This window comes from Pelodiscus sinensis, chromosome 7 (genome assembly GCF_049634645.1).
Source record: "Pelodiscus sinensis isolate JC-2024 chromosome 7, ASM4963464v1, whole genome shotgun sequence".
Lineage (NCBI taxonomy): Eukaryota > Metazoa > Chordata > Testudines > Trionychidae > Pelodiscus > Pelodiscus sinensis.
This window is the reverse complement of record NC_134717.1, coordinates 46,377,661-46,391,431: the sequence shown is the minus strand read 5'-3', so window position 1 is coordinate 46,391,431 and position 13,771 is coordinate 46,377,661. Positions and strand designations below refer to the sequence as shown.

Below are 13,771 nucleotides of genomic sequence, written 5' to 3'. Positions count from 1 at the left end.
TGGTTCACATGCGTGACTTTAACAATACAAGTTCATAATATCTACACATAGAATTACATTATTGATACCAAAATTCCCCATGGATCATTGGCTAAAAGAAGGAACTTAAAAAAAAAAAAAAGAGTGAGTACTTTACACATCTATGTTGTTACTGAAACCAGCAAGGAAGATTCCGAGGCCGTTCAAGTTAATTATGAAAAATTACAGCCAAGTAATAAGAAATGCAGGTATTCCAAGGATTGTTATTAGGGGTTCCTCGAAATTCTTTCAAGTTCAAAAGGGTTCCATGACCTAATAAAATTGGAAAACACTGGCATAGATTAATTTAACTCATAAGTTATAAAGAACTGGAAGTAGGATGTTAGAGAAAGTCTTGGGCATATAACATCAACTGACCACAGAACAGGAGCTGACACCAGTTTCTGGCAGGTTCTGGATAGAACATCCAACCACAAATGTGCCATGGCAAAAAACTGACACATATAATAATGGGCTGAAATCATAGATATAAGAACCTATGGGAAAAGGACATGTTAGCCTTTGTAAAGGGAAGAAATACAAATAAGGCATAAGGGTAACTCCTTATTAAATATACATTAAATATGGTAATGTCAGCGCAACATACGATAAAAGTAGCATCCCAGGGCAGCAACGGTAGAGATGTAGTTCTTGAGAGGGGCCAGAATGATGGGCAATGGTGAAGACGAGGAAAGTGATGGTAATGAGGAAAATAAGGGCAAACATCCAGGCATGGTGTGAATATGGATATACCAATCACTCTTTGTATTTTCTCAGTATTGTTTCTATCTGCCTTGCTCAGTTAATGTGTATAATTGTGTAATGAGGCAGCTTGGCCTCCCTCTGACCTGGAAGAGGAAGGAATCCCTAAATCCCCATGGTGGGCAGGGCTACAGCAACCCAGTCCCAACCCCCAGGAAGCAGAAGGGCGGGACCAGAAGTATAAAAGTGGGAGCTAAGAGCTCAGTGGGGGCCCAGCCCCAGAAGTCGCCAGATGTTCTCCCCAAGCTCCCAAAGAGGAAAGCTCAACCACACTGCCCTAGAGAGGAGAATTGTCCTGGGATACCAGGGCTGCTGCTGGGCCCAGAAGATTGGCCTGGGCTGCCAGAGCTGCTGCTGGGCCAAGAAGACTGTCAAGGGCTGCTCAGATTGCTGCTTGACCCCAATCCTGAGCCACTTGACACTCTGCCAGTGCCATTGTTCCCAGCGGACCCCAAGGAGCAGACAGTAGGCCATGTAGGCCCATGGGGGGAAGTGGGAAGCAGCCCAGGGGTAGCCAACCCATTGCCAGCTAAGAAAATGGAAGTCAACTGGGCAGCATGTTGTGGTAAGGATCCCTGCTGACCCAGTGATCTGGTTGGCATGTTGCAGCCAGGATCCCCACTAACCCAGTGACAGCCATCGCTGCCACTGTTAGGGCCCTGAGCTGGGTAGGGTTGCCAGGTGTCTAGTATTGAACCAGACAGTCCGTTATCTTCACTTTCTGTCTGGTAAAAAAATTCAGAAAATACCGGACACCTAAAATATCCGGTACTTTCTGATTTTTTCCCAGCCAGGAGGCAAAAATCCCAAGCTGTTTGGCTCAATATGGAGGCAGCCTGGCAACCCTAGTGCTTACCGGGGAGCTGTCCGGCCTGGCACAGGGAGGCAAGATGGCAGGCAGCCGCCAGCAACCTATTAGGCCCTCATCACAGGGTTTTTAAAGGGGCCACGGTGGTGGATTCTTTTTTTTAATTTTTTTTACTCAACGAAATTTTTTCTGGCCTGAGCACCAAAACTGTTTGTTTGAATGGTTTGTTGAGCTCGCCCTGAACGAGGGCCAAGCCTTTCAACTACTGCTCACCCTGCAGACAAGCCTGAGCCTTAAACAGCCTCAAACTGTTTGTTGCCTCACCCTGAATAAAAGCTGGGTCTGAGCATTGACTTGAGCCCCAGGACTCTTCATTGCCTGCAGATGGGCTATTATTTGGCCCGAAGCCCCTAGACTGTGGCGGGCCAGCCCTGAAAACAGGGCTCTATGGAACTATTAATTGGGTTGTCTGCCATGTAGTGATGCAGCTTGGCCTCCCTCCAGACTGAGAATAGTACAAACTGTAAATAAATTATTTATTTGTAAATATAAGAGTGTTCCTATAGTGTGAATGTTGTTCCAGTGTACATCGGGGTTCCCAATTATAAAATAATTGAAATAATATTTTTATTGGGCCTGATCTTGGGACAAGGACCTGTACCCTCAGAGGAATATATGGGAAGATTTGGATCAGGCTACAGGAAGTGTATGGGACCAGGAGGGAAAGGAGGGGAAGCCACTTGCAGGAGTGGGAGGGAAGAGAAGCCCCTGAGTCCTCCCCTGCATGGAATGCCCAGAAATGGGAGAAAGCGGCAGTCACAGCTGCACAAGTCCCAGAACCCCATCCCAGCATGGGGTAGCTGGAAAAGGGAGAAAGAGGTTATGGACATAACAAGGCTCACCAAGGAAAAGCAAATTCAGCCATCATATTTAAATACAGGCAGTCCCCGACTTACATCAATCCGACTCACGTCGGATCCGTAGTTACGAACGGAGGTCCTCACTGCTATGCGGTGCGGCAACGCTGACTTTGCTTTGGCCAGCAGCATGGCTACGCAAACAACGCTGCAGCATCCGCAGCTAGTATAACTGTGCAGCAGCGAGGGCCTCCGTTCGTCACTATGGAGCCGACGTAAGCGTAGTTAGCATAGCCGCGCTTCTGGCCACAGGCTGCTACGTACGCTGGCTGACAGCCTACCTCCCACTGGCATACGTACATACAGTAATCTCCCTACCTCCCGCTAGCTGACAGCCCAGGTTCACACCGCAGGGGGAGATCACTGCTGCAGAGCTCCTGCTCGCTCCTTCAAGCTGTCAGGGCCGGCTCTACACTGCCACCAGCCCTCACCTGGCTCAAGACCCGGTCACGCCCATAAAGGTGACCCCCCCCCACCATCACTGGGTAGCTCGACTCCTCACCACGTGCCCCAAGCCTCCACAGGCACCATCTTAGGCGTGTAACTCCACTGCCTCTTCTATTGTAAAGGTCCTGCACCTGACAATCGGCCCAGCTGGACTTCAAAACAAAGGTGCCTTGGGCTCGGCGTCCCGCTGACCAGAATCTGTGTACATACTGTACAGAGTTATTTGCACCCTGCAACAATGCCTCCAAAACACAAATCTGATGCAAGTGCTGGTGATACAGCAAAGAAAAGAAAAACCATCACCATGGAAGATAAAGTAGAAATAATAAAGAGATCAGAGAGAGGTGAAAATCCATCATCCATTGGAAGAGCATATGGTTACAGTTGGTCAACAATCGCAACAATTTTAAAAGATAAAGGTAGAATAATGGAGCATGTGAAAGGCCATACCCCAATGAATGCTACGATTATTACCAAGCAACGCAGTGGTTTAATTATCGAGATGGAAAGGCTGCTGACAATTTGGATAGAAGACCAAAATCAGCGTAATATACCTATCAGTCTTTCTTTAGTGCAAGAAAAGGCTCAAAGCCTTTTCAATGATTTAAAAGCTACTCGTACAGCAAATGAAGGTGATTGCAATGAAGTATTTGTTGCAAGTAAAGGTTGGTTCAATCGCTTTAAAAAAAGAACAAATTTGCATAATATTAAAGTTCAAGGTGAAGCAGCGAGTGCCGATGTCAGTGCTGCAAGTTCTTTTCCCAAGATATTGGAAGATATTATTGACGATGGAGGCTATTTGCCAGAACAAATCTTTACTGTAGACGAAACTGGCTTGTTTTGGAAAAAAATGCCTGAGAGGACATACATTTCGAAAGAGGAAAAAAGTGCACCAGGACATAAGGCATCAAAGGACAGGCTGACTTTATTGCTTGGGGGTAATGCATCTGGGGATTTAAAGCTGAAACCTTTGCTAGTGCATCGCTCCCTAAATCCGAGAGCACTACGCAATGTCACTAAGGGTACGTCTAGACTACATGCCTCTGTCAGCAGAGGCATGTAGATTAGGCTACCAGACATAGGAAAATGAAGCGGCGATTTAAATAATCACCGCTTCATTTAAATTTACATGGCTGCCGCGCTGAGCCCACAAACAGCTGATCAGCTGTTTGTCAGCTCAGCGCGATAGTCTGGACGCACAGGTGTCGACATCAAAGGTATTTGTCGACCACCCAGGTAAACCTCATCCCAGGAGGCATACCTGGGTGGTCGACAAATACCTTTGACGTCGACACTCGCGTGTCCAGACTATCGCGCTGAGCCGACAAACAGCTGATCAGCTGTTTGTCAGCTCAGCGCGGCAGCCATGTAAATTTAAATGAAGCGGCGATTATTTAAATCGCCGCTTCATTTTCCTATGTCTGGTAGCTTAATCTACATGCCTCTGGCGACAGAGGCATGTAGCCTAGACGTACCCTAAGGCATCTCTTCCTGTTATTTGGAGGGCAAATTCAAAGGCTTGGGTTACACTTGCTATGTTTGAAGAATGGTTTTCGAACCATTTTGTCCCTGCTTTTGAACGTTATTGCTTGGGCAAAAACATTCCTTTCAAAATTCTCCTTCTCCTTGACAATGCCCCTGGACATCCAAACACTTTACATGACATGCACCCCAATGTAAAGGTGGTATTTCTACCCCCAAGCACCACATCACTAATTCAGCCAATGGATCAGGGAGTCATAGCCTCCTTTAAGGCCTATTAGTTAAGGAGGACATTCTCACAAGCTGTCAGGGCTACCCAAAAGGATGAGATGACCTTAAGGGTTTTCTGGAAAAGTTATAACATTTATGATGCCATCAACAATATTGCTGATGCTTGGGATGAAGTGAAAGAGACAAATATGAGAGGAGTTTGGAACAAATTGTGCCCCCAATTCACACAAGAATTTCTGGGGTTTACAGATGATGAAATCACCGAAACCAGGCAAACTGTGGTTGCTATTGGTAATAAACTGCAGTTGGACATCACTGAAAATGATATCATAGAGTTACTCGACTCCCATGGCAAAGAACTAACCAATGAAGACCTTATGGAACTAGAGCAGCAGATAGAATCTAGAGAAGAAAACCAGGACCTAGAAACTCCACAATTGAAAAATTTTTCTACAAAAGAGTTAGCTGATGCTTTTCATCTTATTGAAGCAGGAATGGCAATGTTAGAGGAGCAAGATCCTGATACAGAGAGGTTCAAAAAAGTTTACCGCACAGTTACCGAAGGTCTGAGATGCTACAGGGCTATTTATGATGAGAAAAAAAAAAGCTCTAAACAAACCTCCCTTGATGCCTACTTCAAGAAATTGACTCCAGCAGCAGAATCAGACTCTGACTCTCTAATACCAGTCCCATCCTCTCCAACAAGTCCATCATCCTCTACCAAGACTGTTTAAGGTTGTACTGTACAGTACTGTACAGTATTTGAAATGTTTAAGCATTTACATGCACAGTTAAAAATAAAGAATATGTTAAGACAAACATCTGTCCAAGTTGCATTTAAAGTAGAACTCCATGCAATTTTTTTTTTTTTTTTTAGTTTTGGTTAGTTTGGTGTGGGGTTAGAGCCACTTGAGGTTTTTACAGTAAATCGCATTAGAAAGATTTAATCTCATTTCCTGTCCTTGAGACAACAGGAAGTGAGGGGAAATCTACCCCTAGGAAGGGAAATTCACTCCTGTAAGAGTTATCATGGGAAAAAGGTGTCTCCACTGAAGCTTTATCGCCAATCCTTTTTTCCAAGACAACCCAAAATATTCAAAATCCAATTGTCACAGGGACAGAAAGTGATGTGAAATCTTCTGAACAGGGGAACAGACAGCAAAACAAACATTAGAGGGGAGTTAACCCTTCCCTATGCTATCCAAAACTAAAAAAAAATGTTTGGCTAGAGTTTCCCCTACAATATGTACCAGTTCTGACTTACATACAAATTCAACTTAAGAACAAACCTACAGTCCCTATCTTGTACGTAACCCGGGGACTGCCTGTAATAAGAATGTTAAACTTAGGTCAATCAACTAATCGAATAGTCGATGTAATTTGCATTGACTATTTGATTAGTCAATAAGGGCGCCTCTGCCTCTGAAATGTAGCAAGAGCCCTGCTGGTTCTTGCTACATTTCAAAGGCGGAAGTGCCACTAGGAGCGCGGGGCCAGTGGGGGACTCAAACAGTCCCCTGCTAGCCATGCACTTCCCTGACCCCCTGGACTACAGTGTGACCACCTAGACTGCAAGGTCTTGATTTCCTAGCCAGTATTGCTGTCCTTCATCAGGCGGATCAACTCTACCCATGTCTGGGGCAGTCACACTGCGCTGGAGACCAGCCTCTGTCATGCCACTCTCAGCGACCTCTGTTAATAGTTAACCAGTTAGCCAATATAATTTTTATTGTTTAACTGGTTAACTTTTTAAACCAATATTTACATCCCTAGTTTTCTCAATACCTTCCCGCCCACAGTCAAACTCACACCCACCTAGGATCTTCATCTCATTCTCTCTGCTCTTATAAAACTGCCCTTTAAGCCCCTAACAATGTCCTATCTTTCTCATCTCTCCATGAAACTGATCTTCTTGCCAGCCATCATGTCAGCCAAATGGGTCAGTGAACCAGTCTTCCACAGAGATCATAGAATACTAGAACTGGAAGGGACCTCGAGAGATCATCAAGTTTAGTCCCCTGCTCTCATGGCAGGACCAAGCACCGTCTAGATCATCCCTGACAGGTGTCTGTTTAACCTGCTCTTAAATATCTCCAGAGATGGAGATTCCACAACCTCCCTAGGCAATTTATTCAAGTGTTAACCACCTGACAGTTAGGAAGTTTTTCCTAATGTCCAACCTAAACCTCCCTTGATGCAGTTTAAGCCCATTGCTTCTTGTCCTATCCTCAGAGGCCAAGGAGAACAATTTTCCCCCTCCTCCCTGTGATACCCTTTAGATACCTGAAAATTGTATCATGTCCCATCTCAGTCTTTTCTTTTCCAAACTAAACAAGCCCAATTCCTTCAGCTTTGCCTCATAGCTCATGTTTTCTAGACTATTAATAATTTTTGTTGCTCTTTTCTGGACTTTCTACAATTTCTCCACATCCTTCTTGAAATGTGGTGCCCAGAACTGGACACAATACTCCAACTGAGGCCTAATCAGCCCAGAGTAGAGTGAAAGAATGACTTCTTGTGCTTTGCTCACAAAACTCCTGTTAATGTATCCCAGAATCATGTTTGCTTTTTTTGCAACTGTGTCACACTGTTGACTCATATTTAGCTTGTAGTCCACTATGACCCTGAGATCCCCTAGATCCCTTTCTGCTGTACTTTTTCTGTTTCATTACATCTCAACCCTAAATTTCCTCTGGGGTGGTGTCAGAAACCATCGAAATCAGTGTATTCACCTTCCGGTCTTCTACCCCACATCTCCTACATAGACCAAGCACTGAATTCCATTGATATCCGTTGTGCCTTAGCATTCTACCTCACCATGTCACTTTCTGTCAATTTCTGAGCATTGTAAGGACTAATCCCCCTTCTCTAGAGCATTTCCAAATGGATCTCTGGGTGCATTCATGAATGCTACACCTTCACCAACATGACATCATAGATGGAATCACAACATGCTCTACCTGAGCACCACATTGACCTCCCTACTCATCTCCTGGCACAACATTTGTTGTGTCACAACCTGGCATTACAGCCACACCATCACATCTCAATATGCCATCACCCACGCCACAATTGCAGATGCTACCATGGTCCACGCTGTGCTGCAGACAACACTTCCAAGCATGTCCTTGCACCCATCCCCATGCTAATCACTACTCACCCACATTTGGAATCCATATAGGGACTAGCACTCAAAGAAGAAGTTTACTTACCTATAAACTGGAGGTTCTTCAAAATGCATCGTACTGTCCCTTTGGATTCCAATACCCATCTTCCATCCCCTTGGCTGCAGACTGAACTGCTTAGCAATAAGAGGGATATTGGTGCAGCAGTGACCAGCACAGCCAATTATAGTCTTGGCTACAAACATGGGGGAGATGTACAATGGAAGTGTGAGTCAACTGACATTACTACAACACCTGATTCCACTGCTTGGTGTGCATGGTTCACCCATATTCGGAATCCAAATAGGGACCACATATCTTGAAGAATCTCCACAAACTATATAAACAACATAAAACAACATAAAACAACATAAAACAACATAAAATAAAATAAAATAAAATAAAATAAAATAAAATAAAATAAAATAACTACAGACATTTACCATTAGAGGTAAAGCTGTTAAGATACAGCTGATTCTGCAATGAGAACTCTTGGGCCTGTAAATGGAGTCTTTCTAAAGTCTACCCATGCAGTTCTCAAGATGAGGCACAGAATTATATCAGATACATTCATGAACAAGTACATGACCAGGATGCCTGCAATAGCAGAAAACTGGACTTGATGATCCAGTAATATGTCCTATGTCCCTATAGGAAACCTCCAGATCAGAATCAATCTTTAACTACAAAAGAGAAAATTTCTTACTGGTAACATCCTTTCTGCAGATAGTGTCTCCCACAATTCTGAATGTCTGGGTTGCTCTCCTTTCTCTGCAGCTTCACAGGCAGGCAGATAAGCATTTTGGCACCTCATGCTGTGGCCACACCCGCTCCACTTCCTATTATCACCAGATGAGATCCTGCCAAGCTATAAAACTTGCATACCATTACCACCAAATATTCCAGAAAGAAAAAAATCACTATGTAGATTAGACCATGAAAAAATAGTCCTATGTAAGCAGAAATTCTACTTCATCTCCGACCCTGGGTTCAAAAGCACTATGGGGTTGGCAGAACTGTGATAAGCACTGGTCACAGAAAGTAAATCACTGAAAAATTTTTTTTTGTTCTGTGGCTCATTGTCTTCCACTATTCCGTACATCTGGAAGTGGTGATCAGATGTTAGGGGGGTTATGAAAACAAGAACTCATTACATAATAAGTATCTCCCCTTCTTTATCCAATCTTTTGAGGTCAAGAATGGCTCAGATACCCCAGTGCACTTCTAAACAATGAAAAAGATGGAGTACAACCCAGATAACCTTTCTACACCCTTTCTACACTCCCATATCCAGAAGAAGAGATATTTAGAAGCCCTCTATACCAACATTCCACACGAAGATGGATTACAGGCCATCAGGAACACCATCCTCGATAACAACACTACCCACCTGATTACAGAGCTCTGCGACTTCGTTCTCACCCACTACTTCCAATTCAGAAACTATTTCTATTTCCAAATCAGTGGCACAGCCATGGGCACTCGCATGGCACCACAATATGCCAACATCTTTATGGCTGACCTTGAACGTTTCCTCAGCTCTTGCCCCCTAGCACTCCTAGTTTACTTACGCTACATCGATGACATCTTTATCATATGGACCCACAGTTAAGAGACTCTTGAAGAATTCCACAAGGATTTCAACACCTTCACCCTACTATCAACCTCAGCCTGGACCAGTCCACAAGGTAAATCCACTTCCTGGATACTACAGTACAGTTAAATAATGGAAAAATTTCCACCACCCTTATATCGGAAACCTACCGACCGCTACACTTACCTTCATGCTTCCAGCTTCCATCCCGGACACATTTTCAGTCGATTGTATACAGCCAAGCCCTATGATACAACCGGATTTGCACCGATCCCACAGACAGAGACAGTCACCTACAGGATCTTTACAGAGCATTCCTAAAACTGAAATACCCACCTGGGGAAGTGAAAAAACTAATAGAGCCAAAAAAATACCCAGACCCAAAGGAGAAAATAACAGAACTCCTCTTGTTGTTACCTACAGCCCACAACTCAGACCCCTCCAATGCATTATACACAATCTACAACCCATCTTGGAAAATGATCCCTCACTCTCAGAGGCCTTAGGAGAAAAACCTATTCTTGCTTACAGACAACCCCCTAACCTGAAACGTATTCTTTCTGATAACCATACAACCACAACATAAACCTCCAGGAACCCAGCCCTGAAACCAAAAAAGATGCCAACTCTGCCCACATATCTACACTGGCGAATTCATCACTGGAGCAAACAATGTAAGCCACAAAATCGAAGGGTCATTTGACTGTACATCCAATAATTTGATCTATGCCATCAAATGCCAGCAGTGCCTCAATGCTATATATATTGGACAAACTGGATTGTCTCTGTGGGAAAGAATCAATGGACACAAATTGGATATACGTAAAGGGAATATACAGAAACCTGTTGGTGAGCATTTCAGCTTGCCTAACCACAGTCTGACAGACCTGCAAGTAGCTGTCTTGTCACAAACCAGCTCTAAAAGCCAAATACACCGAGAAGCGTTGGAATCCCAGTTCATCCACAAATTCAATTCACATGCTAATGGACTCAATCGTCATATGGGCTGGTGGGGACTCTATCTACTTCATAACCACTGAAGGTGCTAACAGCTCCCTGAGTGGTATCCTTCCTGTTTTAGGAATCTATCTATTGACATTGATTTTTATCTGCTTAGGTTTAAGTACCCATTCTCCAGATAGTTAATGATGCTCTGTCTCCCACCTTCCTCCCTGTTTCTTTCTCTCCCCCCTTCCCTTCCCCTCTCCGATTTATTTCGAGTTTTCATATCCCCAACACATAACTCTGGTAATCTGAAGAAGTGGGCTGTGCCCACGAAAGCTCATGATACCGTCTACATGTTTCATTAGTCTATAAAATGCTACTAGACCATTTGTTGTTTTTTTTCTGTAACAGACTTAACTCTGCTACCCCAGGAAGCTCCTGTGTTATATGGGGTCATTGGAACTTGGTTATTGGATGAAGAACAGATGGACTGGAGCTTTTAGCTCAATAGAGTATCCCTGATTCGCTATCTGAATAATTCCTTTGTCGGTGGTTGACGAAAATCTCCTGGATTTTTTCCTTTTTCTTTCCCTTTTTTGATTTTTTTAACCTTTTTAGTGTTTTATGGGAGCAATGAAGCTCTGCTGTGGTTTTGCTGAGGCTGTCTGTGACCTGCCTTTCTCAGGCTCTCAAGCCCTCTCAAGATGTCTCTCCTAATCCTTCCCCATTGTGTCCCATTTCCCAGAGGAAGGAGGGAATTTTTCTCTAACCCTTCCTGGTTAGCTTGTGAGGAAGCAGACTGATTAGAAGCTGTGCTTCTTACCCCAGGACCCTCTTTAAGACTGGGATGGAGGGATTGCAAGGCCCCTGAAGCCTCTCCTCATTGTTTGGCAAAATTCCTCTGGGATTTACTCCTGAATTAAGTGGTTGGGGACCTCCTTGCTTTTAAAGCCTTTACTTGCTCTGCACTGGGGGTTCTGGTACATTTTTCCCTGATTGGAGCCATGGCTGCTTAGGTGAAAAGAAAACCCCACCTATAACTTTCTGATTAGGAGCCCGGGGACCTAATGGAATTAGGATTGGTTGGCTGGGTGCAGGCTGGGCATAACTCACTCTCTGGTGAGCCTGGGAAGGCTGCTTTACAAACAGAGCACTTCTTGGATTTAACTCTATCTTTTCGTGGTTGCTCAGCTATACTTACATAGTAGCAGAAAAACCAACAGGGAAATGCTGCAGCGGATGCTCAGAAAGGGTTAAATTACTGGAGGTGTAACTGACCCAGGAAGAAATATGAACGTGGGAGGAGGAGAACACTGCTACCAACTGCCCCAAAACTGGGCAGATAAAGCTCAAATTGAAAGGTAAGAATGAGAGCAAGAGAAACCGACACCAACTGCTGACATGAAGGCAGAGAATCTGGCAGTAAGGAGGAGTAGAGGAGTCTATGTAGCACCAAAATACTGATCTGCCTCCATGAAGCTGCAGAGAGAGGAGGGAGATGTCCAGACTTGTGGGAAATGCTGGGCTGCAGAAAACGTAAGCATACCCAGTACTTGCAAAAAGATACAAGATGATACAAGATGACACACGAAAGTGTCATCAGGACGTTCCAAAGATGTATACAGGCAAATTTAATTTATTTAAACACCAGATGCATTAAGAAAGGACTAGATTCTATAGTATGGAATATATAATTTTAAATACAAAAATTAATAATATTTGCCCTCCACAATTATGCATTTTAGTCATTTTTTCAGACAGAAAGTGCCCAGCCTCTTTCTATAGATGTTAACTGTGGCATAAAAACATTTAAGAGTCCTAATAAAAAACTACAGAATCACTTTGTGAAAAACTCTGAAAATTAAATTCGCATAAAAACTATTTTGACAACACAAAAAGCCATTAACTCGGCATGCATGGGTGCCTCTAACCTTCCCCAAACAAATTTAGCTCAGAAATTCAGGTGGGGAATGCGCACAGATAAACAGACCAGTAAGATATATAGTATGCATGATAGAAAGTGCCAGTTATGTTTATAGTACCATCCAGTATCTGGAGAGAAACCAGAAGACCTCCTATGAAATCTTTTGGTGTTTCTAACACTGTTGCAAAGCTGCCGGAAATTCTAATGGTATAAACCATTATGGGGAAATGTGAAAACGTGAGAGTTCATATCAAATCAGGGGCACATATGATAAATACATCACAGCATTAGGCATGTTGGATATGAATTTTCAGACTAGCAACCCATATGCATTTACCAAAACTGTCACAAAGTTAGCAAGTTGTCCTGTTTCAGTCTGATTACACAACCAGCTTCACAAAGCAAAAGCATGTACAGCAGGTCACTTTCCCCTTCTCATCTATTTAGATGGATTTTTTTTAAATAATACATGATCGCCAATATTTATAATATGAATAAAATCTGCCCTTCACACAAGCCTAAGCACACGTATTTTAAAATGACTTATTGGATATCTTCATGTTTTGTTTAAGGCATGAACAATGGCATATGAATGGGAACAGCTTCCAGAAAAGCATTATGTCTTTTTGACAAGGCTAGTCCAAGCACATTACACTGAAGGACTAGTTTCAAGCCAGAAATAATAGACTGTTGTAACACAAGAGAGTTTAACAAAATAAGTGAAAACAAAATGGATTATATTCTTTCGTTTTGTTTGTTGTTATTCTCAATGACTGTCTTAAGCACTGGTTGCAGTTTTGTGTTTTACAACCTCTTCCGAGCAACTCTGGATAACATATCTGCTTCCTTTGTTTTGCATTTTTAATACAATGAAACTTTAAAAGTTTTTTTAAATGGCTGCTGCAAAATAAAAAGGTTCCAAAAGTGGCCAGGGACCTGGTCTAATGCACTTTCGAAAGTCCATTATAAAGATGAATATAAAAGCGAATGGTAGGTTTTCTGTAGACCCACAAACCACACTTAGCTATAAGAAACATATTGTGCATAGTTATTTTTTCTTCTTCTTCAGAGAGTGATATGTTTACTAGATCTATATTCTCAGTTTACCAGAGTATGGGGGCTTCTACTTTACTAAAGCCAGGATCCTTTCGCAGTTCCCAATAGGTGTCATTAGAAACCCAGCTCTCTCTTTGATTGGCATCGATAACTTTTCTGCAAAAGCAAAAAAGAGAGACAAAACAAAACCAGATGAAAATTGTCTTAATATTTACATTAATAGATTGCATATTTTAAAAGGATACCTAGCATAAACATCAGAGATTTAAAAATGAAACAATTTCATAACCTGTGTCTGATTCATAGAAGCCTGCACCCAGGTGAAGCCCTGTTGACTTCCAGTGGACTTTGTGTGTGTGTACTCTAACTATGTAGACCAGATGGCAAGATAAGAAATTAATTTACTTCCATTATTTATGCTGT

The 13,771-nt window shown here is 43.0% G+C and overlaps 1 protein-coding gene across 6 annotated transcripts in view; it reads right to left on the bottom strand.

Annotated features, from left to right (window-relative positions):
* Positions 1 to 5,243: 5,243 nt before the first annotated feature.
* OSBPL6 (oxysterol binding protein like 6) overlaps positions 5,244 to 13,771 on the bottom strand; it is a 178,378-nt gene continuing 169,850 nt past the window's right edge. For all 6 annotated transcript variants that reach the window (XM_025182804.2, XM_006119448.4, XM_014571709.3 and 3 more), the window contains one exon: positions 5,244 to 13,504. In XM_025182804.2, coding sequence (XP_025038589.2) covers positions 13,396 to 13,504 — 109 coding nt within the window. In that variant the 3' untranslated portion in view covers positions 5,244 to 13,395. The remainder of the gene's footprint in view (positions 13,505 to 13,771) is intronic.